This window comes from Trichoderma gamsii (assembly GCF_001481775.2).
Source record: "Trichoderma gamsii strain T6085 chromosome Unknown Scaffold_8.2, whole genome shotgun sequence".
NCBI lineage: Eukaryota > Fungi > Ascomycota > Sordariomycetes > Hypocreales > Hypocreaceae > Trichoderma > Trichoderma gamsii.
Window position 1 is genome coordinate 271797 of NW_020171345.1, and position 26120 is coordinate 297916.

The window sequence follows — 26120 nt, forward strand, 5'->3', positions numbered from 1 at the left end:
AAGACGTTTTACAACAACAAGAAGCGGTAAGGAAAGCACACAGAGTTCACGGGAGACCTAGCAGACGATGGGCTCAATTGTGGTTGGATCAGAGCAGGATAGTCCTTGTCGATAGGCCTTTGTAGAATGAACTCTCAACTTATGCACCGCATGAATATCATCATGGAGTACCTATAGGTCCGTGTACAATTCACCTTTGGTTATTACTAGGCGCATTTCAGTTTGATCAGAATTGGTAATCCAGAAAAATACGAAGTTCAATAGGCCTTCAAGTCCTCCTTACCCACGTCACCGCAACAAGGTAGCAGAGCCAGCGTCTTGATCAAATTGATAAGACAATCAGGTAGACATATACACACGCACATACACGCATCGAGAGAAAACATCAAGGCTACTTAGAGTGAGATGCGTCATTTGCCTGGACAGGTCTCGTGGCTCAGTAAGCTATAGGCCAAGTCAAGAAAGTACTTTGAGAAGGATGAGGGTAAGAAATCAGCTAACCCTAGGTAGTTCTGTGCGGTTGGCACAGAACCTATCCGCCAATCCCATTACCGATATATCACACATACTAGCTTATCATATTGGTCTTCTTCAGAAGAGTCTTCTTCAGAAGAGTCTTCTTCTTTTCTTATACCAAATTTTCCCTCCAAGCTCTCCTTTAAGTGGCTTGCTCGTGATAGTAAGTTTTTGATTTCTGACAAGTCTTCCGTAGTTCTCTCTAATCCACATAACTCAGCTAGTTTTCGCAACACTCTTGCTTCTTCTCCTCCTGAACCCTGCTGTACAGCTTGACGTTGCGCATCCTCGAGTTGCCGCCTTTTGTTTTTGAAGGAGGGGGTGTCAGCAGACTGATTAGAGTTTGGTAGAATTGCATCTTACTTTGCGGTTTTCAGGTCTCCAAGTTTCATATTGACACATGCTCGCTTGTAGAGGAAGCTAGCCATGAATATGTCATGTTTGTTTTCTTCTCTCTGCATCTCCTGACCAGTCACGTAGCACCTTTCCGCCTCTTGCAGGTTCTCTTTTCTCATTGCAAGATTACCAAGTTCGAAATAAACACTATTTGGTTATCGTGCTCAATCAGCAAGTACACGCTCAAGTGCGTATGCAAAAAAAAAAAAAAAAAAAAAAAAATTCAGGAACACCCTGACGCACGGGGTCTGTTTCTGGATCTTTAACTTACTGTTGCATATACTGGCCGTTTTCGCCATGTTCTCTACGAACAATCTCTCGAGCGTTGTAAAACCTCACTTCGGCATCTTTGAGATCTCCCATTCGGCAACGTAGACGGCCAATAGCAAGATTTACGAAAGCGAGAGCAATATTTTCGGGGAGATGGAATTGCCTACGAGTATCTTCCACCTGAAGAAGAAGCTGGAGAGCTTTCTCGTCGTCTCTGTTCGAGGCTAGTAAATTTGCTTGGTTGGAGAGGATTCCAACATATTCCTCAGAAGTCTCCTCCCTGTGAGGCTTCATAGCAGACAAAACCACATCGGAATGAGCAAAGGCATTTCTCAAATCATTTTTGAGCCATGCCGTAGCGAGGAGCGAATTGTGAAGATGCGCGTAGAGATATGTGGTCGGGTCGATGGCCTTTAAAACAATCTCACTAATGCGCTGGACCTCGGAATGTTGTCCGGTTTCGACTAAATACCTAATCAAGGCTTAGTTCTTCTGTCAAACCCGTATTATTTGAGATGGTATATACCAAATACAGTTGGAGAGTAGTTCTGAAAACTTTTGAGAGGGATGCAGCTTCCTATTTGACGTTAGAGAATCTGCATACACGTTGGCGAGCCAGACGCCATGCTGAATGAAGATGTGACACTTGTCCCAGTAGAGATGGAGCGGGCGACCTTCCACTTGTTTCGGGAAAGCATGGTGAACTAAGGTTACCGCGAGGTCAAAGAACCTTTGGGCTGTCTCGTCAGTCAGATCGTTAAGGAATGCACTTTGAACAAGGCGGTGTATCGAAACGCCTGTGAAGCCCGGATTCGAATTGATCAGCCCTTGATCCCGAAGCGAACCCATTGCAACCTCGTATCTAACAAGAGTTGACGCGGTTAGGCCCGAAAATCACCAAAGAGGTTTGGAAGTAACTCAACTTTTCAGAGTCTTCGCAGAAGTTAGGAGCATCATGAAGAGTTTCATAGTCTTCACTCATGAATAATTCCCGAGGAATTGAATCCGGAGAACAGAATGACAGAATCCCAAGCAATCTGAAACTATAAATTTGACCCCTTCTCTCTTCCTTCTCCAGGATGTTGAAGGATTCACTCCATATCGTTTCCAATGTCAGATCGTAATCAGCTAGCTCGCCTTTGGCCGATCCCAGTTCACCTTTATGGTAGCGTTTGAGGAAAGTTTGGACAGACTGGCTCTGAGAAGCGATTCGTGTGGCTATTGTACATATGCCGATCGCTAAGCCATCCACCTTTCTGAGTAACATCTCGGCTGCTTTTAGTTCTTCTGGGTTGTCCGTGATGTGGTGGTAGTCAGGACCCAAGGATTTCGAAAAGAGCTCCTTCGAGTCAGCAAGAGAGAATTTGGCGAGATTTAAAGTCCCTCCTCTTGACCTAAAGAACGCTAATTCTTTAGGATATCTCGTCGTTATCAACATCGACGCTGACTTTGAGTTCCATGTTAGATCCTTGAGATGTTGCGCAACAGACACGTATGTCTCAACGTTGTCCCAGATGATAAGCCAACGGCCACCTTATGACGAATTCATCATCAGCCCGAGCCCAAAGAAGTGAGTAAACCTCCAAGTAGCGACTGACTGTTGAGTTTAAGGAAATCCAGTATAAGCTGCTGATTTTCTTCCGAATTGCTAGGCGCACCTGGCAGTCGAAGCTCAGAGACAATCTCAGTGAAACTTTGGCTGAGTGAAAGAGCTGTCTGTGCTTTTATCCAGAGTATAACATCAAATTGGCGGGCGTACTTTTTTGCGTAGGCCATGGCTAGTTTGGACTTTCCGACACCTGCAAGACCGCAAATGGTGAACAATTTGTCACTCTTGTCAACTTGCGAACCCAAGGCCGAATTTATCTTTTCGAGTTCGACTTGCCGGCCATAAAAATCAACGTCGCTGTAGTATGGTGCTTTCCCACAAGGCAACGATAGGTCTTTGGGCAGTAATGACCGGAGCGGCACGCCACTTGGGACTACTGAGAGGTTTGGTCCGGACTCCGGCATGGTAGCACACACTTTCAGGTGATCGAACGTGCCGTTTACTTTTTTGATCTCTCGTTCATAATCATATGAAGTGCCCTGCTCGTCCTTTCTTGTAGAACTCGTTAGTCGTTGGGTCTTGTAATTTAAACAAGACATACCATTATGATACGCTCGCATAAAGTTGACCGTGTCTACCCAAAATAGAATCAGAGCAATAAAGGCATCATTCAAGATCAGCTTCAAGTCTTCATCAAATCGGGTATTCTGATGAGCTCGCTTGCATTCCTCTAAAGACCTGGTGACTTTCTCTAGCATCTCGATAACGTCTTCCTTCAATTTGTTGTTGTTCATCTCAGTCATCTGTCTCAAATACCGGTTAGTGTAACAATCTCGACCGCTTATTGTACGCTTGTCAGCTCACATCAAAGCTCACATCGACGAGGAGATAGACTAGACCCCAGAAGATGGAGGATTTCAAGGTTCTGGGAGACATTGTAACCACGAAAAAGGTGAGAAATAACTTCATTGTCTGAATGGGACGTCGGATTCGAAAGAAATTACGCCTGTCAAGAGGTCCCCCTTTGATATCTTCCAAAAGAAGGTCCGGCGTGGAAAAGCTTTGCAGCTTTGTAAAGTCCTCTTGGCTCAGGGTTTTTTCGCATTGGGCTATGGCAATGGCCCAGCCAGCGACAATGTCGTCGGAATCCTATAGTTCTATTTCTGATTGGATTCGGTTTCTTCAGAATGGATTCCCAATGACTCTGTGATGATGGAGGGGAAGGACATACTGGCTCTCGTCAATGGAAACATCTGGCGTATAATCCAGCGTTCCGGTAGTAATGTTATCAGAAATGTTTAAAGTTTCCATCCTATCCATTACGCAAATAAACTGCGACTGTCAGAGGCTATTTGAAGTAAAGTTCCAGCGAGAACGAAATGTATTTGTATGTTGGGTGGCGGCAGGTGAGGAAGGCTAGGAAAGCCCTACTCATGAATCGAGAGCTTTCAGCACTTTAGAGTCAGACAGCCCTCACAAGCAGAACCAGTAACACTCCAGGTGTAGCAGCCACTGGATACATGCATGCCTTCAGAATGTTAAGGAGCAAGGTCACAGTACAAAGGAATGGGGTGCAGTAGCGTGGGAGCGCTATGGTAACATCCAAGCTTGTGTAATGTCCTGGCCTATGATATTAGCTAAGTATAAAAAAGTAACAAACGCTATAGTATTCGGTAGCATTATGGCTTATATCTTTACACCTACACAGCTTGATTAAAGGAGGCTAATAGTTGTGAAGAAGAGGCATAAAACTAAGTAGACAAGCATCGTTGTTTCTTATAGCCTAAAGGCATTGTAACCTCCTCCAACTCCCCACATATAGAGTCCATCAAGTCACCGCAATATAAGGCAAAGTGTTTAATCATTCCTCCTGCTTAGAACACCTCTTTAACTATAGAGTAAAAGGCATGTAAATGGCCTTCCAGGGATAAGCTGAGAATAGCCAAAGCAACTTAAACTTATATTGACCCAATCTTTTCCCAAATACAGTATAGTTTTCCAATCTAGTCCCATATTGACGTCATCAAGGGATACGGCGTAGCCCTTGATGATGTGAAAGCGGGACTTAGAACGGTTATTTTTGACCAGATGGCAAGGGTCAGGTAATATAACTCCAAATTTGGGTCAAGCCGCTAACAATTGGTTTAACAGCCCTGGTAGCTCAATTGGCTAGAGCGTGCGGCTTTTAACCGCAAGGTTGGGGGTTCGACCCCCCCCTAGGGCGTAATATCCATTGGCAAAGATGGGCATTCGTCGCCACTGTTTCATTTTGCCATATTTTTCTTTTTCTCGGATCAATACATGCGATACCAAGCAGTGCGATCCTATATCATAGGTATTCCATCAATTTACTTACTTTTTTTTTTTTTTTTTTTTTACTCTGTTTCTTTTCTGTTCGCGCCTGGGACTCCATTTCTACTTCGTATCAAGCGACCTATCTGAGCTGCATGCTGTCTGCGGAACACGGCGTCTAGAAATTGGCATTTAGCAATACGTATTCTCTTACTTGGAGTCGCACCCAAAGCCGTATCACTCAAGGTTCGACCACCCTAGGATCAAAATACGGACGGTGGTGGTGACGCAAAGCACGGCAGGGACAAGGCTCGTATCTTGTGTCACGGCGCCAAAAGTGAGTTGAGACAGTCAAAGATTCAGACGAGCAACGGGCGAGAGGCAGCAAATGGACCCCCACCCAAAATTGCATCACATCAAATCCTATCTGGTGAAAGCACATGTGAAGAGGCTCCATGGCAGCTTGGCAGCCGGGGAAGGAAATCTATGACCACAGTCAATCAACTCGCAGCGGTGGCCACTCAGGGAAACTGGCAGCAGGTCAATGTCACAAGTAATTTCGTGTAACGACGGTGAACAATCATTGGATCGTCGCCGTGCACGGATGTCCCAAGAGAAAGAGAAGGACACAGAAAGAGTGCATGCAACTCTACAGGGGTCTAATGCGTGAACCAAGTGCCGCAAGAAGCCCCAGCGATGTCCAGATACGGGATTATAAAAATTTTCTCTCTTCTTGCCTCTTCGTTTACCAAATGAAACAACGAAGAAGCCTGATAAACGTTCCATGCTCTTATTCCGACTTCACGAGGTCGCAGCGTTGGGTTGAAACGAAGCTAGCAGTCGAGCCAACTAAGCGCGATGCTGAGCGAATGATGGACAGCATCAAGGGGGCCGACCCCTGCAGCCTTGCCAGAGCGTCCCACCCGACCTGAGACGTCGTCGTCTCAGGTGAAGCAGCGATTAGCAGCTCCCAGCGGAGACGGGCGTGTCTTGCTCTGCAGTTTTTTCTTGGTGCGTTGTCACGAGGTGCGATTGACAGAAGATCCAAGCAGAATGCTGCACGCTGTGAGTCGCACAAAACGCTCAATACCTGGTAGATGGACAAGATGCCAAGCCGTGCAAGTTACAAGAAGTGCTTACATATAGCAATAATCTCAATATTGCACATTTGGGGAAACTGGTCGCTTGTCAATGGCATGAATCTGCTACACGAGTTGCAGCACTTTATCGTCTTTTTTCGATCCACTCCCGGAAACTCGTCTGATGTGAGCACTGGCTGACATGGATAGGACGGGCAGCAATCCTGTGAGGGTCCGCGAATAGGGCTGCGACAAGTTTTGGAGTCCAGCAAATATATGTACGTGTATATGTACGTAGGCATGCGCAAGTGCGTTTGCTAAGCCTGCAGGCGGCAGAAACGCCTCGACAAAAAGCAGCATAGCTTCGAATGTTCTCGTTCATCTCTAGCAAACAACAGCATCAGCAGAAGAAGCGGGAGAAGAAGCCAAACCACCGCGTTGCGCTGGCCAGTGCAGCTGCCGTCACCAACGACGGCCAGGGCCGCTCAAGTACCGCACCAACAAGAAACCGAAAGCCGTGGCCATAGGCTCGAAACAGGTACATGCAACAAACACGATTCATTGGCTGGCCCCCATGAGCTTACTTCAAGGCTCCGTGGGAAAACGTACAAGTAACGTATCTGTACCTGTCACATGGCGCGCTTGAGCCAGGATGAGGCTCGAGCTCGTTCGAGTATCGGAAATCAGTGGGCAGGCGAGGCGGGACACCGTTGGGCGCAGTGGGGCTGGACCCTGACAATGAAAAAAATACAGAGGAGCTTGCGGAGCTTTCTCCTGGGAAGAGGAGGAGACGATGGGGATGGAGTAAAGAGAAGAGACAGATTTCTAAACTTGTCACAGAAAAGAGGGAGAACAAAAGGCGAGTAAGAATCCTACGAAGAGGGTCTATGGCGGTGAGATGGCAGTTGCAGTCAGTTCCAGCACGATGGAGCTGATGGCGATGAAGTTTCAAACGTCTCAACTGACAAGGAACGCTGGAGGTCGATACCATGAGCCGATCAACGACAGCGGGTGTGGCGAAATGCTCAAACGCTGCAGGTTTCGGTGCAGGGGGGACCTCCCAACGGGCAATTACTACAGGGAGAACGAATGCACGCATTGGGATCGGGTTGATTGCCGCAGCTAAAACAACGTCAACGTCGGCTTTACTGTAAGTGAACCAACATGCGCTATCGATTCTTGTTCATACGAGGCCTGATTAAGAAGGGTTACATTCTGCTGCTGCTCTCCGAATCCCTTGTCGTATCCCAATGAAGCAAGCCACATGAGGTGGCCAACTCGTCGCAAGTATCTGCCGAGTAATTATTAGCAATCATTAGCAATATTCTACCGCCATGATAAGTTTGAGGTATCAGGTTGGAATTATTGTTTGCTGTACTTGTATTGCAGACAACGTACGATACCAACAGGGCACTGGAACATGCAACAAGCAGAACGATACGTTTTGAGAAAAAAATCTACCCCATGTAAGTAGTTGTGTGCAAGGATCTGAAAGGAGGGGTGGCTGTAGAGAAGCCTCATCCACCACCAAGTTGAGCCATCTGAAGTCGTGGTGCCACAGATTCGCGACTATTGCGCTTTTCAACGAGAGGCGAAAGATATACACAGAGAGAAGAGAAAGGAGAGAAAGGAGGGGATATGACATGTTTTGTGAGATGTGAGGCAGTACAGCTCTGGTAGATACACGTACCTGCCTCAGGTAAGAGCTCATGCGAGAAAATCCGCCAACATCAGAATTTGCTCGCATGAATACCCACACTGCCATGTTTGCGGCATTGCTGCGATAAAGCAAAGCAAGATACATATGCCTCAATACTGTATGTAGCCAAAAACAATATCCGAGGTCACTTTGCACCGGCAACTCGTACCAGCAGATGGGTTAAGCCCAGCAACCACAGCACGACTAGCAGCAGCCAATAATGGGGAAGTCGGCGAGATCGACAGGGCCAGACGGCTAGTTTCTCTCAGCTAATTTGACTAGGGCCTTAGCACGCAGCATAACAACTGATGGAGAGGATGGCTATTGGGAGCAAAGTTGTAGCTAGATCTTGCGTCTGGAGTAGCCATGTGGAGAGACGTGATGGTAATTTAACCACCACATGGAAGGGACCGGGATGTCATTAAACTGCGGCCATGTCTAGATTGAAGCGTGGGGTGGAGGGCTTGCAAGAATAATCCTCCGTTTGTGAATACAATACCTGATACGTGTCGTAGGTAGATGAAGTCATACCACATGAACGCTGAACATGAAGCCATCGCCTTTCAGATTCGCGGTTAGGCAAGAAACAAGTGCAAGGCAACTTGATGCGACTTTAACCCCCTGTCGTGACAAAAAGACGTCCACTACTTGCAGCTGCCGAGGCACGGTTGTATCCATGCCAATAGTTTCTCGAAGCTGTCCAATCCGAGCATGCTGCGCGCTGCGTCCCTCGCTTGAGCGGAGCGAGCCACAACTACCGTATCTGTACATCCAGTCTTGTGCTCACGCAAAAGGTAACATCTGCTAGCAGGCCCATATCGTCGTCGCACCCAACGAGATCGCGAGGAACATGCTGGGCTGATCGCTACGATACCAGTAGCGGGTTATGGCGTCGGAATATTTCTTCCCACTTTCTCACCTTTACGAGCTCCTTGGGCTTGTCCAGTCTGAGGCACGTCGGTATCGGCTGGCGTCTCACCATTGAAACGCTACAACCTCACCACGCAAAATGTCGAACATACGCGCTCCGCACCAGGGGAGGAAGAGCGGGGGGGCTCCCCCGGTCCCAGCATGCTGTGGCTATAACCGCAAGGGCCAAGTCGTTGATAGTGGAAACACCAGCAGCCTGAATTGCTGTCTGTTCTGATTTTCACGAAACGGCAGTGGCATCAGCTGGGGGCTGTGGTGTAGCGGATCCCGTGCGACGGCGCTGGGATATCCATCGAAAGACGGCAGCTGGGTTCGGGGTCACGAAGCAATTGTTATGGAATTGTAATTGCAGAGCGGGCATGAGCACTGCCACTACTAGAGAGCAAAACGAGCTTTTCCGCAATGCCTTTTATTATGCATATCTTCTTTTTTAATTGCTTCTGACGTCTGTCGTCTGCGGCTGTCTAAAAATACAGATTCGAAATTACCTCTGAAAATGAAATGTCAATGCCAGGCTGGGGGCCGATGATCAGCACCACCCGAAATGTCCTCTCGCAACAAGTCAGACAAGCGCCAAGGGACTTGCAGGGCCTACAGGGCTCGCTCGCAGCCTAAAGTCGCCTGAGAAGAGTGCTAGCAGCAAGGTAAAACACTCTACCGGCGGGTGAGTGGACAGCCCAAGGATGAGGCCAGAGCCTGCCTCGCACAGCGCAGGTGAGGCGGAGGGGCGGTGGATCATGATGCAGCCAGTGAGAGGCCGCAGAGGGCCGCCAGCTTGCGAGAGCCCCTGGTTCGTTCCCGATGCACTGCATGGGAAAAAAAGAGACCAGCAACGGTGGGCTTGAATTGTTCTGTTCTGTTGTCCATGTTACTGTATCAAATCCTAAAACCACGCCCCCTCGAGGCCGCTGCAACACAACAGCCTGTGACAGCGAGCCTAACTGGCGCTGCTATATGCCTACTGTACAGTTCAGCGCTCAATGCCAGTCCTCAGCTGCAACCTGCCATACACCCCCCCTTGCCTGTTTTCGATCCATCATCTCCCATCCATCGCTTCAGAAGCGTCCAGCACCCTCTGAAAATCTGCTCCGGCTTCCGTGTCACGGCACCGCTTCCCCCTCCCTCTGTGACGAACCCGGCCCCTTTCATTCAGGCCTGGCGGGAGGCTATTCAGACGTGCGGATTGCCGCGAGCTCCATCGATTCATGCCAGAGGCGCGGCCGACGAAATAAAACAAGTGGCGCCTGCCCCTCCAGCCCTCTGCCGCTTTCTTCCCTTTCTGCCCTCTTCGAAGTCGATTCTTCAAATCCTCCCCTCGCCTCTAACCACCCTCTGTCTGTTATAATCATCTCTCGTCTCCTACACTCGCAAAAAGACAAAAGACTTCAACCTCTCTTCTAGCGCCGCCTAAATCGCCGACCACCGCATCCAGCCGTCCCTCCATCCATCCATCCAGGCGACCCGTGCCCAAAAGCGCAGCAAACAGGCACTTCCAGGCCCAGCCGTCTGCTGGAACGCCTCCATCTCATTCGCCAGCAAAAGCCCTGGAGCCGCCCTCGGCAACCCCTGGTGTGCGTGGGCGTATGCAGCTGCACTAACGTTCTGGACCTACGGGCGCTTGTGCGAGTACTCAATACCAGCGGCACAGCAGCCATTTCAGCCCCAGCCCGTGCTTTGGCTTACGGCCTGCCCAAATACGAAGTACTCCATACTTTGTCCCCCGATCGCAATATATTCGGACAAACCACAATCTCGAATCGCCAGTCTCCTGAAACGCATCCCACGCACTCGGCCTTTCCCCCCCAGTTGGCCTTTTTTCCTCCCTCTTCCCGCCAACTTTACAAGGCGTTTGTTTCCTTGCAACGCAGGCAAGGCAAGCCTTGACTTGACTTTTCTCTTTTCTCAGTCTATTCATCGACGCTGGGAAATTCGCGATCGAATCATTCTTCTATTTTTCTTTTTACCAGCAACAGCGAGAAACACCACCCGCGAAGCATACCACTTGGTGGAGGAGAGCGTATTGGACCCTGTCAGTTTCGGCATACTCTGGGTTCCCGTTTTCGATTCTTGCACCCGATTTTGTCCACCAGACAATCAGTGATAATTCAAGCGACTCTCGCACGCTTCTGCGACTGCGTGGTTCGTCGACTGATTCGGCCCAGCTTCACTTCAGGAAGCACGGAAGCCCGTTACTTTTCTTTTTCTCGACTGTATAATCTCAACCCTCAAGCCCATCGTCACCATGAGCACCGCAGTCGCCATGGTCCCTTCGCCGGCTCCTCACGAGAGGAGCTCATTTGCTAGCGACCGCCCTGCACCCACAGCAGTAACAACTTCTACATCGCCACCGGCACAGAGAAACGCGGTGCCCTCACAGCCGAGGAGTCAACATACAGGCGCAACAGCCGCGAGCCAGTCGCCCAACCGTGGCAGCCCCAAGTCTGACCATGCTGCTGCAAACAAATTATCACCCAACGCGTAAGTCTTTGATTGCCTGCCTTGTCTGGTTTCTCTGTCCACAGTGGTTGCGCGCACTTTGCTGACAAATGCCCCGTTGTAATAGATCTCGAAATGATGCCGGACACCCCAAGATCGTCGTCAAAAAGGAACCAGTGTCGCCCAGTCTGCCCGCTTCAAGGCCCCGACCCAGACGTCTAGATTTGTCCAAGAACACACTCGCTGGATCGAACCCTTCCTCAGCCTACCCGCTGACCGCGCGCGGCGATGGGCTGGGCATCCAAGAGGTCGGCATCGCATGCCTTTCTCCTGGATTCATGACTCAAGATCCCGCAATGAAGGAACAGCTTCAGCGAAGTATGAGCGTGCGAGAGCAGCAGCGAATTCTCATCGAGGCCAGGCTACAGCAGCAACAGTCAGCCAAGGGAGATGGGCCATCCGACAAGGACAAGGAACCAAACTTTGCCGCCAAGACACCAGGCATGTCTCGCAGGAATAAGGCTCCCCCGGGGCTTTCCATCGTTGCACCTTCACATCAGCAATTCGCAAACGAAAGAGTGATTCAGTCTGCCCCGCTTGGCCGCAGTTTCACCGGACAGCACATGCCCCCATCAAGAAACGTACATAACCAGGCTTCCAACCTTTCTCACATTCATCACGTGCATGCCAACCAGACTGCCAACCGTCTGCCACCTATTAGCGATGTCTTTGGCCAGAATCTCTCAGCGCATCCCGAGAATGGGCCACATACCTCTGCCCTCTATCCTAGCCACGCGGCTTCACGGCCCCAGCTGTCCCCTGGCCTTCCGCCGGCTCACCAGGCGCCCATGTCTGGCCGTATGAGAGAGTACAAATCTGCAGAGGAGGCCCAAAATGAATTGGCCGGTGGACGAGCAGAGCTTCTGCCCAGACTTGTCCACTACGGCGGCCATCAGCCCCCTACTCCTCCTTCACCCGTTGGTGCCGGCAACCGCATCCCAGAGGCTGCCCAGGGCGCCAGCAGAAGGCGAACACGCGCCGAGTATGAGGATGGCAGCAGCCCACCACTGGGCTATGGCCCTCCTCCTACCCGACGTGGCCCCTTTGGCGCCGGCCGTGACAGCCCAGAGACACAGCGAGCGAAGAAGGAAGAATTTATGCAGTTATGCGCCAGAGCTTGGGATCTGTTTCACTCCTAAAGCAATATACTAGCTACAGCACTCTTATCTATTCCGGAGTGTGAAGTTGAGCGAAACGAGACAAGAGCTCGTCTATATCACGGTGACATGATACTATTATTTAAAGAAAGAACCCTTGTGCGGTTCACATTTTCATGCCTTCTTCATCATCCTAATGGATGACCCTTTTTGGGTTCGATTTTCCCTTTGTCTATCGGAGCTTCTTGTTGGGAGGGTCACCAATCCTCTCCCTAGCTTTCCTTCCAAGATATGCTGGGGCTGGCAACATGAGGCTTTCACATTACGATATATCTTCATTTCATATTTGGCCCAGTTCGGCAAGCTTCTAATCAAGGCTAGCCATGTAAGGAGAGGGAAACTGGAAGAGTAGCCACTCCTGTTTTGTGTGTTATACTTTTTTCTACGATATATATCTACTGGCAATGGCGGAAAGGGAAAAGGAGGGATCCGATTGCCCACAGCGTAATACCAGTGTGGCTCGGCAGAGGCAACGCGGGATATGGAAAGGAGATGGAGATGGTTTCTTCTCATTTGGCGTTGAATGTGTGGTTATTTGGGATCCATTACTCTGCATTGGGAGGAAGTGATGAATGGATATACGAGGGAGACTCTATTCGGTCATCCCCCTGCTTTGCTATCCTGATTTTTCTTTTTTGTTTGTTTTGTGTTTTGAGTCGCCGGCGTACTACAGGCGCTGGGGGTTTAATGGGCGTTTCGAAGTGAGCTAGTGTTGCCAAAGAGCGTAGCAAAGCACCATGGATGCTTCTAATTCAAACGTGTTGAAAGTCAAAGATGTGTTGAGCTGAGTGATTGATATCTTTGAGTTGAGTCTTGTCAAGGAATACTTGTGAAGATGTGCTCATTCCATCTCATCGAACTTTTTGTTTTCATTTTGACTTGCTGTCTTCTAAATCAAAACTTGTGCTCATTCCAACTCATCCAACTTTTTGATTCCATCGACTCAACTTATTACATCATTACGTGACCGTCCCTCTTTGCAGTTTCGTTCCTTGTCTATGTCGCTCTCTGCACTTGAACCTCGCCCGTCGGCGTGCCAAAATAAGCCGCAACCGGCTTCTGCGCCTGAAACTCCTTGCCCAGACTCACAGCCTCGACGCCATTGAACCCCGTGAACAGGCCAATCTCGACAACGCCCGGCAGCCTCACCAGCTCCTCGGCCAACTTGCCCACCTCCCAGACACCGTCCTTGCCGGCGCCGTCCACGCCGGGCTTCAAGTCCCGCGCCAGCAGCAGCGGCGCAAAGGGCGCGTCAATGATCCACATGCCGTTGTCGGTGACGCACTCGCCGGCCTTGCTGGGCAGGCCGGAGCGGACGGTCGGGCTGGGGGAGCCCATGGCGCGGAGGCGGGCGAGGACGGAGGGGGCGGCGAGGGGGAGGACCTCGATGGGGATGGTTTTCCAGGTTGTGCAGAGGCGGGGGGACTGTTTGCGGGAGTCTGTTGGTTGTTAGTTGAGGTGTCTTCATGTGAATATACATCGATAAAATATATGTAACTGTGGTTGTTGCTCTGTATATATAAAAAACTCACCGGCAACAGCGACAAACTTCCTCCCAGCCACAGCAACCAGCTTCTCCTGGAACAAGCACCCGCCCCCTCCCTTGATCAGATTCAGCTCCTCATCCACCTCATCCGCGCCGTCAAACACCACGTCCAGCGCAACCGGCACGCCGTGAGCATCGACCGGCCTCTCATCCAGATTGCACAGCCGGAGCCCCGCCGCCTTCAGCAGACCCTTGGACTGGCTGCCCGTCGGAACAAACGTCATGTCGCCGTAAAAGGAAGGGCCCTTGGCGGCAATGGCCTCGACGACGTAGACGACGGTGCTGCCGGAGCCGATGCCGATGAAGCGGTGCGAGGGGAGGAGGTGCTCGTCGACGGCCTGGAAGGAGGCGGCGAGTTTGGCGGAGTTTATTAGGCTTGTGGAGGATGACATGTTTGCTGTAGTTGTTGTGTTTCTGTTGAAATATCTGTGGTGTTTTATATGTACACGTTTATATGTGTTTGTGTGTATATAAGTGGTAAATTTTATATGAGTGAGTTGAGGTGATGAGAAGATCAATCTAGTGCCACTATAGCCGAGAAGGGAAAGCGGCCCGGGCGTGCGCTGCAATTGTCTCTGCGCAAAGTACAAAGTTGAGAGTATTGGTTGCGAGATCACGAGACCTGCCTTGTGCATGGTGCAAAATTGCAAGTTTCTATCTCCTTGGTCGAAATGCGGCTTTTTTTCTTCTTCCTGCGTCTGTCTATTAATTGAGCTTGTTCCGCCCGGTCAAGCTGTATACTGCAGTTTCTTTAACGGAAGAAAGCTGCAATGTTGCGTGCATTCAGCCGCAACTCAGCTTAGTCATCCCGGCTGAATCTCAGCTTCTTCTCCAAACATGGAGGGGCAGAGCAGAGCAAAGTATCGGTACGTCACAGCGATTTACCTCTAGTGAGATTCCAAGGAAGGAAACAGCCATAAGCCGTTCCATCTACAGCAACACAAGGGGGGGGGGGTATAAGAAACAAAACAAAAATAAAGATAAAATCAATTTTAAAAAACCCCAGATTGTATCATCATCGGACAATCGCGGACAACCACAGCGTTCACATGATTGAGAGTCGCGGAATATCCCATTAGGAAGAGAGAAACAGGCAACTATGATATCATTCCCTCTTCTTCGCAAAAAAGGGATATGATCGCCCTTCTGTTTTCGGGCAACAAGCCAAAAAAACATGAAACGTATTTATGATGCCCAAAATCAAGAAAAATACAAAATTGATAGGTACCTTACCCAGATAGAAACTCAACTCACAGCGGTATAGTAGTGAAAGATAGAAGGTGTAAAAAGTATAGGTACGGGTGTGTATCCATATCCGCCTTACCCAAGCCCGATCGCCACAAAACAAAACAACGGTGGTGTTGAATCCCCAGTTCCAATCGTAAGAAGCACAGCTCCCAGCCATTCGGTCGATACGGGAAGCCAAAATCTAGTCATGGCAAGAAGCCCAACTTGTCTCATGGCAAATCCCGGCATCGCGGACAGCCAATGCAAGCTCTCCAAGCCACTCACGTCACATTGCTTCGCCCCCCCTGGTTTCCAGCAAAGTGACAAATCATCACCGTTTTGTTTGTCACTCACCTGCTTTGCAAATGTTGAGATAGGGCTGTTGTTGGGTATCTTGTAAAATTGCTTAGAACGCTTGATTGATTGGCATTTCACCCAAACTGCGCTACGCAAACATGTATCGCAAAGAAAGCATATCTTTCAAAACTACTCAGGAAAAAAACAAAAACTCCCAACGCTTTCTCTTGTCTGTTAGACTCCTTTGTCTCTTGATTCCAAAAGCACAAATGTCCAAATCAAAGCAGTAGAAGCCCGTACCATAATTCACCATAAACAGGAAGCGAGAGAGCCTATCCCTTGCCAAAATGCCCGACGCCTATCCAACCAACTATCCATTGTTTTTTACATTTTCCCTTTAAACGCGCCTCTGCTCCGTGTGTAGCTTGTACACCAATGCCGCCGCCCCAGTCTTTGTTGTAGTAAAAATAAAAGTTGTATCAGGGTGAATGAACCCGCGCCAGACATGATTAAAAAAGAAGATAAAATGGTGAGAGTCGGGGGCATGTCTTTTGCCCGCTGCTTAAACCCTTGGCCTGTAACCAACAGAGCGTCCAACAATAACGCAGGGTCGTATAACTGCAGCTCCTTTCTGTCTGTTTTTTTTTTCTCTCTCTGTGATTTATGCAGTCTCGGCCATATCGCCAAACGCCAATGCTCTGTTGTGTGTACAAGAATAAATGATGGAATACAAAAAGATATGAATAAGTCCTCGCCATGTAAAGACTGGTCAAATCAGTAAATTGCAAAAAGCGAGCGTGCCTACTTTAGGCGTCCGCCATGTCTTTGACCGAATAGACGCCGGTTGAGTTGAAAAGCCGTGACCACCGCGCCAACGCTTTCGCCAGAATAGAAGTGATAATAAAAGTAGAACGAATGGATAATAAAAGAAGTTATCCAGTTGCCAATTCCGAGGGGTATTTTGTTGCCTTCGCCACATGAAATCATTAAAAGTGTTTTTTGTTCCTTTTCGTCTAATCATGTTTCGTCGTCCATGTGATTTCGCTCTGCTTGCCAAGAGGGAAGAGATATTAAGCGATAGGTGTGGCATCAGGGGAGGGCGTAGAAAGTGGGAATCCCTGTGCACGAAGTGCCATCGCTGCAGGCAGAGCATTGTGTCGTATAACATTTAGTCGTAACCTTCTTTTTTTTTCCGTTTAGAGACCTTCTTCGCCGGCCTTGCAAAGTTTAATCTCACGAACCCACTCAGACTTGAGAACCTGAGCGGCTGTAAGACGACGGGTGGGATGGGGATCCAAAACGGAGTAGATGACATTTCGACAACGAGCCTGTGGAATACATTAATACGAAATTCTAGGGCGGAGGGGCAGGAAAAAGGAAAAAGGCAGGAAAAAGGAAAAAGGCAGCAACTGTCACTTACCCTATGTAAGGACTCGATGGGGCCATAGCCCTCTTCGTCGCGGCGACCCTCCAGGTAGCGAGCGTAAAACTCGTCTTCGTCCTTCTTAGCGAGGCGCCAGAGGTGTCTTCCGGTGCGCATGGCCATGTAAATAACACCGCAAGCCCACACATCGACAGCACGGGCATCGAATTCCTTGTCGGTGTACTCTTCGGGGGCGATGTAAGGAGCAGATCCGCACAGTCCAGAGACCATGTGGGCATCCGCCTCCCATGCCATGCGGAAACACTCGCCGTTGCCAAAATCAGTGATTTTCAGGCCGCCACGGGTAGTGAGGAGCAGGTTCTCGGGCTTGAGATCTCGGTGGGCGACTCCCATCTCGTGAAGGTACTCGACGCCGCGCATCATTTGCTTGAAGAAGCAGTCTGCTTCTTGGACCTCGAGTTTGCCGCTGGACAGGATAAGCGTGTACAGGTCACCGCCAGAGCAAAACTCCATGACTTCGCAGTAATCGCCCTTGGCATCCTTAAGCAGGTCGAGAGTGTGAATAACGTTGGGGTGGCGCAAGGAGGAAGAGATGCAGAATTCGGCGGTAAGGCGCTTGCTGTACTTCTTCTCCGACTCGTCAGGGCGGCGGCGGAACTCCTTGACGGCGAACAGCTTCTCGCCGCTGCTGCCAACCTTTTTGTGGGATATCCTGACGATGCCAAAGGCGCCGCGGCCGACGACTTCTTGGCACTTGCCGTACTTTTCCACCAAAGTCGAGTTGGCGTGGAGGCCGGCCTTTTTGTCGGCAGCTTCTTCCTTCTCCTGGCGCAGCGAGTCGACCCAGTTGGACACCAGGGAGAGGTCGTGTTGGGGTGGAGCTTCTTGCTTCTTTCCGATGATACTTCGCCACATGTCTGACAGCTTCTCCTGTCTTCGGCTGGATCGCAGGAGATGCTCGTGTCCGCCCGGGACATCGGGCATCACAGTGAAGCGGTTTGAGTCCTTGGGCTTGACTGATTCTTTGGCTTTGGTGGCTTCTTTGGGTTTTGCGGCGGGGAGCTTCTCGGAGGGCTTTTCTATTGATTCTTTTGGCGGGGCGGGAGAAGAAGCGCCGCTAATTGACGGGCCGCGAGATCGAGGTGTGACATCGCCATTGACGTGGACCTTTGTGACGTCCTTTGTTGAAAACATGCGAGAAAGGCGATCCTTGACCGAGGACTTCTCAGAGGGAGGCTTCAGCTGGGTCTCGCTTGGGGAAGGAGAGAGCTTCTCAGACCCATTCTGGGAGAGCAGAGTAGGCGATCTCTTTCCCTCGTGCGACGACTTGATGGACGAGGGTTTTGAGCTTTGAGCAGAGCTCGGTTTTGACTCGAGGGCGGCGGACGGCATCTTGATGATGGCGAGCGCCTAGTCGTTAAATAGGTAGTCGAAGTCGAAAGATGTGAGGTGTTGTGTTTTCGAAAATGCCAAGCAGGCGTCTGCTGAAAGGCGAGCACAGAGGCCAACTAAGGTTGCCTGATCCGGTGGCGAGGCCGGGATGCTGCACGGAGCCCAGCGGTGTATGGAGGGGATTGCGTCGGCGGCGGAAGCTGATTCCGGAGCTGATCAAGAGGGCAGCCTGCAGTGAGGACGGCGATCCTGTGCGGCGGGAGCTGGATGCGAGGCGGCGGGAGCAGCAAATAAATATAGTTGCAGAAAAAAATAAAAATAAAAAATAAAAAAGGTATAAAAGGTATAAAAGGTGAATGAATAAAAAGATTAACTCAGCAACGCCGCAGTCGGATGTTGCCTTTTTGTTCTGATTCCAGGAAAGCAAGTCAAATGGCAATTAAAAGCAGGTCGTAGCCAGGCCAGGCGGCGCTTGTAGGGGGAGTCGAGGAGGGGCGTTTGCAGCGTCAGATCGAGGCTGGGCGCAGGACAACGCACGGGCGACAGAAGCAGACGTAATTGCGCCTGGGGGGGTGATGCTTGTATAGAAGAGGATTGGAAGAGAGAAGAGGAACCGCCTGGAAGCGCGGACGGGCGGCAGAGGCCCAGCAGGGAGGATGAAGGTCGTAGGGCCTGCAAAACGGGGCGATCTCCGGTGCGCAGCCCTTATATGTGGTTTTTGTGCTGCGTATGATGGGATGTTGCGTGGTCCTGGCAAATATCCGGGGGTGGAGGCAGGTTTTTGGGCGCTGCCGCCAAAGCAGAAAATTGGAATTTTTTGTTTAAAAAAAAAGTGCCGTCAGAGCAGGGCCGGGCTGAGCGTCCCAGTAAAAGCGGTGGTGGCAGTGGTGGTGTGCACAGTGGTCTAAGTGTAAGTGCCAGAGGGGTGGAGCTTGGGTATAAGCTAGATGGACACACAAACACAACAACACACGCACACACGCCCAATGGAGGAGACGAGAGGCCAGGCAAAGCAAATAGAGAGACCCTCTCGCAGCTTTTGGCTGTGGTCGTGACGTTGGGAGGGCGGGGGTGGGCGTTGAGGCAATTCAGAAGTGACGGCGGAAGCAGAGGAAGAAGAAGAGGTGGTAATAAGCCCGTCAGCTCGAGCAGAAAAGCAAAAAGGGACAGAGGCAAAAGGGGGCAGGGGAGGAGGCAAAGAGGGAATAAATGGCCAGGGAAGAGGACAGGAAAAAGCAGGATATGATTGCTGCCATATTAGTGAGGGAAAAGCCAAAAAACACAGGCAAAAAAAAGTACTGTACCTTGGAAGGGCCCAGCGGTGGGGGATCCGTATGACAGTACAGACACAGCAGGTACCAGACGGCAAAGTCTGCAATGGGGACGGTCGCGGTAGCGCGAGTACAGGTACCGGTACGGGCCTGGCGCCGGAGCTTTACGGAGCGCAAGGGGCGCTGCTGCGCGCCTGTAGCGGTACCCAGCGCGGTATCCAGCGGCAGGCCGGTGTGGTGTCTGTCATGTGTGCCTGTGCGGGCAGGTAGCTGTACATGGCGGGCACATGGGCGAGTCCGAGTACAGGAACCTGGGAGCAGGCCAGGCAAGTTCCGGTATGGAGGGTGCTTCTAGGACCGCCGCTGTAGGGGCCTGTGGTTGGTGCTGGAAACTGCGCTGCGGCAAATGAAGGCGCCGGGGACTGGCTCCAGCGGGTGACAAAGCACGACAGAGCCTTGAATAGCCTGGGAGCTGGAGAATTGAATGAAAAATTTCTGGGTGGGCACGCTGAGACGTTTACGTTTGCTGCTAACGCTTGCTGCTAGCCGTGCGAGTTAATGGTCCTGCCGGTACCTTTTGCGGCGGCGCAATGCTCCATATTACCAGGTCAATACAATCATTGATCCGGAATGGCTGCCCGCGGGATGCGACTGAGGCCAATTGACCTGAAGCCTTCTATGTAATTGGCAGCGTCAGCCCGTCCAGCTGAGCGTGCTGTGGCGGACAATACCAGAAGCTGGGGCAACTCCTGCGGCTCCAGCGGCCTGCAGCAGCGACATGCCGACATGCTGCAGCGGTGCGTGCTGTTAGCAGCAACTCCTGTGCAAGTCGTGCATCCCGCCGTTCTGCTCGTATACCACAGGCTGTAAAGAGGAATAGTCTGGTGGTCCAGAGCTAGTCCAAAATACGTGGACAGGCTGTCATGTACGAAACGAGCAGCTTGTGGCGCGCGCGCCAAAAACCACTCCAAAGGGACAAACGATGGATTTTTAAAGAGAGAAAAAAAATTTCCCCTCCTCCACTGCGGGACTAATCCTTTCTCCTCTCCGCTCCGCAAAGCTAAACGGAAAGAAGCTATTTATTCGCACAAGATGAAAAAGAAGAAAAAAAAGAAGTACGTGTAGTTTCGGCTGGCAGCCGGGGAAAGAGAGGAAGGAGCCAACTCTGCCTGCATGGCATGAGCAGCCGGTCGAGGTGAAGCGGTTATGTGTGTGTGCGAGAGGGGGGGAGGAGCGCTCGTACATATTTCGTGCATGTCACTGCCAGATTCGTTGGTGCTGCAGCAGAGCAGAAGTGGCAGCATCAAGATGTACAGCGCAGCAGCACATCATGCTGTCTACAGTGAGCCATATACTTGCTATCCTATGCTTCTGCCTCCTCAACTTGTCTTCTTCTCCTCGCCTCTCTCGCCTGTTCTCTTATTTACTCCATTGCGCCAGAGGGTGTTGACCACTCACTCATGAAGAGACGGTGTGGGCGTGTGAAACAACCTAAAGGGAAGCCCAGAAGAAATATACCGAGGCGCGCTAAAGCATTGAATCCTGAGGTTGCAAGAAAGAAACAAAAAAGAAAAAAAAAGAAAATAAGAAAAATCGAGTCCTCTGGTCTTGCCCTTTTCGGCGGCCTTGGCGGCGCTGGCTGGCTGGCGGCCGCTAAGCTGCTGCCAGGGTGCAGGGCCACGGGGCGTGCTACGTGGGTACTTGCGCTGCTCTGTCCCAATTGGCAGCGCCGCAATTACAGGCTGGACATGTGCCCGGCGGTGGTGCTACCAGAGCTAAGGCACGCTTGCATGCGCGCGTGCATGGGCATCGATGCTATTGTGTAGTGCGAGCGCTACCTGTCGATACTGTATAGTGGCCTTGATGCCGCTGCCACCTACACCGTATTGTGGCACCAGATGCCAAGGTATTACGACACGGTCTGGTCCTACTGACTATTCCTTACTAATTGGCAGCGCGTCGTCTCACCTCACCACCATCCCGCTTACATACGCTCACCTACGCTGATGCTGATGCCAGTCCAGGCTCGCTGGATCCGGCGGTGGAATCAAATCGCTCAGCGGCGGCGCCGGTGGAGTGTGAGACACGGCTTGGAGCTGCAAATGAAGCGTCAGGCAAGGGAAGTGCTGTAGGGGATGCGATGCGTAAAGCATTGAGGCACAATGAGACGATGGTTACAGTAATAGGTCCAGATACCTTGTAGGTAGTAGTTCAGAGACCCGGTTCATGTGCTTTCCAGCATCTCTCCAGGTGCAAGTACATGTACCATGCACAGCTCTGAACCCTTTTTGCCAAGCAGGCACAAAGGGGGTGCTACCCTACATGTGTGAAATTAGATCGATCTAGATGTTTAATTGCCTAGTACCTGATGGGTTGAAGATGAATTCGGGGTTTTTCATCCTTTGCTCTCTTCTTCTCATTATTGCCGTATCTTTGAGATTGTCTTGTCTAATCAATTGCCCCTTGCATTTCGACCTCAGATCATTATCGCGACATGCCCGCTGCAGAACACAGCGAGTACCTTACCTAGGGCCTCGGGCCATTTCGTCCTTCTCCATATTACCTGGTAAAGTACCGGTACCAAGTCAGCCCTGAGAATGGGTCCCTCATCAACCCACCTTGCATACGCTGAGATGCTCATACGATTCATTTATAATGGTTACCAAGGAAAAAAAAGAAGAACAGACATGGTGCTTGTACAACATGCCTCACAGCCGCAATCCCAAAATGCCAAGGACCCTCGGAATGCTGATGATTAAACGACATGGCCATGTCCAAACCCACAGGCAGCACTTGACTGCTCCTTGGCGCGCCAGCCGTGTGGCATTCGGTGCTCACAGCCCGAGACGCTGCCTGCATACCGCCCCTTTATCCAATACGCGGGAGTCGAGTAGCTAAAAAGGCTGTGCTGTGTTTCGGGTGAAATGGCAGTTGGGAGCTACAGTATGCCGGTCGAAATTCCCAGGTTCCGATAGGCATAGGCCAACCACAGGGCATCTATCAATCTCACAGCCCTATGCGCACACACGCACACATACGCACATACATATCCCGCCGCGTGAGACGCAGCTGCTACCAACTCCATAATGCTACTTTCATAGATGCATTGAAAGTCAAAAGGACCATTCCTCCCCCTAACCACCCTCCGTACATGTCAAAGAACGAAAAAAGCACAGGCGGTCAATGACTCTTTCGGCGTCGGAACCGCTCCTCAACCAATACGACCAAACTCCCGTGTCTAGCTCTGCACAGCCATCTTGTACGTAATTGCCATTCTCCATCGAAGCCAAGAAAGGCCAAGAAGAGACAGCTCTTACACGGCCCGTAGATTTGCTAACGGGAAACGATTTGAATTAATTTTTTTTTCTTGTATCCTCTCTTTTTGGGCGTGCGCCGAGATTGCCAAGACGGCAGTCGGAAAACTACACTGCCAAGACCACGGGAGCGTGGCAGTGTTTATTTTAGACTTTAACTTCAATTTACAGTTAAATTTGTTTCTGGCTCGTAGAGAAACGTTGGTTTGAAACAAAAAAAGATTTCATGCTATTTTTGCTTTCAACCTCTGGTCTTGTATGTAGCAGCACTAGTGAATAAATTGATGAGTCTTAACCAGGTGGCTTAGATTTTTGAGACAGCGATCGAGGGCTCTTGTCTCAGCCTCATTTTGGCTGCTGCCCCCCAAGATGAATGTTATCACAAAAACAACTGCGGCACGGCAAAGTAACGTGGATGTACATGTACGAGCACCTACTACTACAATCTTTCAAACGTCGCACGTACCGGTTCCAGGCCCGTGGACCCCTTCAGGCGCCATCGTCATGGAACGCCATCCCACGCACATCCATACATGCACGCATACCTTACTTTGTTCGCCTGCCTGCATTGCCTAGCCTAGCTTTGAACGAAAATTATGGCCAGGAAAAGGACACCCAAGCCATCAATCCCCCCCGCAAAGCTTTCTGCCTGCATGTGCTCGTACGACCCAACTTGCAGCCAAAAGGGACCTTCAAAATGGACCTCTGACCAGACACATGCACCCAGACCATTCCAATGGAGCTTTGCTGCTTTTTCCCTCTGTCGGCCCTTTGGCTCCATCGATCGCTCATAGTTTGCTGCACCCCGACATGGAGGAGACGAGCCAAAGGGGCCAATGACAAGCCGCTGGGATGACTCTGGCGGTTTTATCTATAACCCGCGTGCTAATAATCGCCGTAAGCAGATCCGCCGATGTGCGTTTTCTCTGGTTTAGCCAGTTGTTGGTAGCAATAAGTACTCCATACCAGCAGCAGTGCTCCTCCATATACCGCGGCGAGTTACTATCAACCGGGATCATTGAAGCATCAATTCATCTCGAGCCGAAGCGGCATATATTAAAATGTCCCACCCTCAACTTTCTCGGAACACATACGCGCTCATCTATTCCCCAAATTAACTGCATGCATACTTTTTTTCCCATCAAACACAATAAAACAAACTGCATGCATGCAGCTCTCCGTATCTAGCATACATGAAATGCTCTTGGCACCCAATCCCGGCTATACGCGATTCAACCTATTAAAGAGATAGGTCCCTTGATCAGCCATCACATACGTAGTCAGTCGCATGCGCCTTGCAGCCAACGTAAATCTCATCCCCCCTCACTTTACAGCCCAAAAACTCTCCTCTTCACACTTACTCGTGGTCTTATTTACCAACCCAAAGTCTAACACGCTCTCCCTCTCACCTCGATTCTTACTCGCATGAGCCCATGCCTGTTTTTTTTTTTTTTTTTACCCCTCCCCTGTATACTGCACTCCCCTTTCCATTGACTCTCTCTGTTTAATGGGCTTGTTACATGCAGGATGCAGGATTTCCCCTCTCGCCTGCGTCGTCGTTGAATATACCCAGTAGGTAGATACGCCATATACCGTCGATACCTTGCACTGGGCTTCTACAATTGGAAAGGAACACAAAATAAAATACCCGACCGCACCCATTTGATAGGTCAGCTTATACAAAGTATCAACACTGCCATGTACATACGTACAGTACAGTACAGCACTAATCAAAGGCCATGCAGCAGCAGCATGTAAGTCCGCAGCAGAGCAAGCAGCAAAAAAAAGGGACGCTATTCCTGCACCTAAACTCTTTCTCCGCTACCCCCTCCTCAACTGCGTCCCTCAGGCGGCCTCCAACGCCTCCATACTGTAAGAAGCAAAAAGGGACAAATAACATCCATACATGCAACTTGGCGGACAGAGCAAAAGACCCGACAAGACGATTTGTAAGTTCAATCTCTCTTTGCCCCCCTCTCCGCCCCTCCCTTTTTTTCCTCAGATATCACGACTAGTTTCTTCAATGAAGTCATCGCTGCTCCGTCTTTACACGTATTTCTCTGCATCTCTCCCTTTTGTCCTGCTTCATTCCCACCACATGCTCCCCGAGCTTGCGCCAGATGCCGAGGGCCAAGCCCAATGCCAAGACTCTAAGCATACATGGGAATTAAACATTTCTAGTGGCCGTCTACCGTCTCGTCGAGAATGATATTGATACCCAGCAGTGTATATCTTGTACTACTGCTTTCTATCACTAAAACTGGCCCATCACGCCCCTCACCCAAAAAGCCAGTTGCCAGAAACGTCCCCCCATATGATCTCATAGGGCCAAATAGAAAACCGCCCGGCTCAACCATCTCCCCAGCTTATGGCACAGCCTGCCACGCCGCCTTTTGGCCACTCCACAGTAGAAGAAAATGATTTGACAAGTAAAACCAAAAAAAGCAGACTATTCTGATTCTAGTTATTCCTTCTGAAATCTGTTTCAAGTAAGAGCTTAGCATTTCCTGCTCTCTTCTCGCCGCTTCCCTCTCTCTACTACTCTCTCAGAAATCGCCAGGGGAGCAGGCCGCCACTCACTCTGTTACTGCTGGAAACTGCGGATCTAAGCGGCTGAAATGAGTCGATGCTGAGCTGTCAGCTCCTCCATTGCCGATCTGCGTGTTTTTCCTTCCCGGGCGGCTGCTGCCCGTTTTTTTTTTCATGCCCTCTCCTGATGTCACAGACCTAGTATGTACTTGTGTAAAGTACATGTAAGCAAACAGGAAAAAAAGGGACCATGGAAGAAAACGACAGATTCAAGCAGCAAAAGAGATAATTGCCATGATGTCTTTCGCCCCCCCTTCATGCCTCATCCCTCCCTCTTCTGATCCCGCATTCCCGCTTCCCCGATACAACCTTCATCACAAGTCACAGCGTTTTTGCTTTCTTTGTCGTGCCCGGCTGTTGAGGCTCGTGCCATGCCTCTCGCTTTTCAGTGGCTCTTCAGTGGCTCTTCCGTCATTGCCTGCAGCTTGTGCTCGGATAACACAGAACCAAAAGGTCCCCCCGGGAAACTCTTTCCTGTTGGGAATTGCAAGCATGGGAGGGGTCCTGACGCAAGTATAGGCGCCATGGGATCACTGTCCATCCCACCATATATGGGTAAGTAGTAGTAGGTAGTAGCTTGAAAAAGCCCCCCGGCATGTAAACCTAGACCCCGATTTCTGGCTCTGATAGCCGGTACGGCGCGTGTGTAGCCATCGGCTATCGAGACTTGCAGCGCCGTCTCAAAAGCTACATTGCGATTCGATCACCAATGCGCC

General features: G+C 50.4%; 5 protein-coding genes across 5 annotated transcripts; 1 reads left to right on the plus strand and 4 right to left on the minus strand.

Annotated features, from left to right (window-relative positions):
- Window positions 1-736: 736 nt before the first annotated feature.
- TGAM01_v203064 (hypothetical protein) lies at window positions 737-2031 on the minus strand (the record flags this gene model as incomplete). The annotated part of the gene is made up of 3 exons (XM_018802418.1): window positions 737-848; window positions 1184-1654; window positions 1709-2031. The coding sequence occupies 3 exons, from the start codon at window positions 2029-2031 to the stop codon at window positions 737-739; spliced, it is 906 nt and encodes a 301-aa protein (XP_018664336.1).
- A 702-nt stretch (window positions 2032-2733) lies between these two features.
- On the minus strand, window positions 2734-3667 carry TGAM01_v203065 (hypothetical protein; the record flags this gene model as incomplete). The annotated part of the gene is made up of 2 exons (XM_018802419.1): window positions 2734-3534; window positions 3596-3667. The coding sequence occupies 2 exons, from the start codon at window positions 3665-3667 to the stop codon at window positions 2734-2736; spliced, it is 873 nt and encodes a 290-aa protein (XP_018664337.1).
- Window positions 3668-10991: 7324 nt separating this feature from the next.
- On the plus strand, window positions 10992-12366 carry TGAM01_v203066 (hypothetical protein; the record flags this gene model as incomplete). Its single annotated transcript, XM_018802420.1, has 2 exons — window positions 10992-11209; window positions 11295-12366. The coding sequence occupies 2 exons, from the start codon at window positions 10992-10994 to the stop codon at window positions 12364-12366; spliced, it is 1290 nt and encodes a 429-aa protein (XP_018664338.1).
- Window positions 12367-13380: 1014 nt separating this feature from the next.
- On the minus strand, window positions 13381-14322 carry TGAM01_v203067 (ribose 5-phosphate isomerase A; the record flags this gene model as incomplete). The annotated part of the gene is made up of 2 exons (XM_018802421.1): window positions 13381-13823; window positions 13917-14322. The coding sequence occupies 2 exons, from the start codon at window positions 14320-14322 to the stop codon at window positions 13381-13383; spliced, it is 849 nt and encodes a 282-aa protein (XP_018664339.1).
- Window positions 14323-16650: 2328 nt separating this feature from the next.
- On the minus strand, window positions 16651-18230 carry TGAM01_v203068 (HAL protein kinase; the record flags this gene model as incomplete). Its single annotated transcript, XM_024549125.1, has 3 exons — window positions 16651-16782; window positions 16875-16922; window positions 17826-18230. The coding sequence occupies 3 exons, from the start codon at window positions 18228-18230 to the stop codon at window positions 16651-16653; spliced, it is 585 nt and encodes a 194-aa protein (XP_024406103.1).
- Window positions 18231-26120: the final 7890 nt, after the last annotated feature.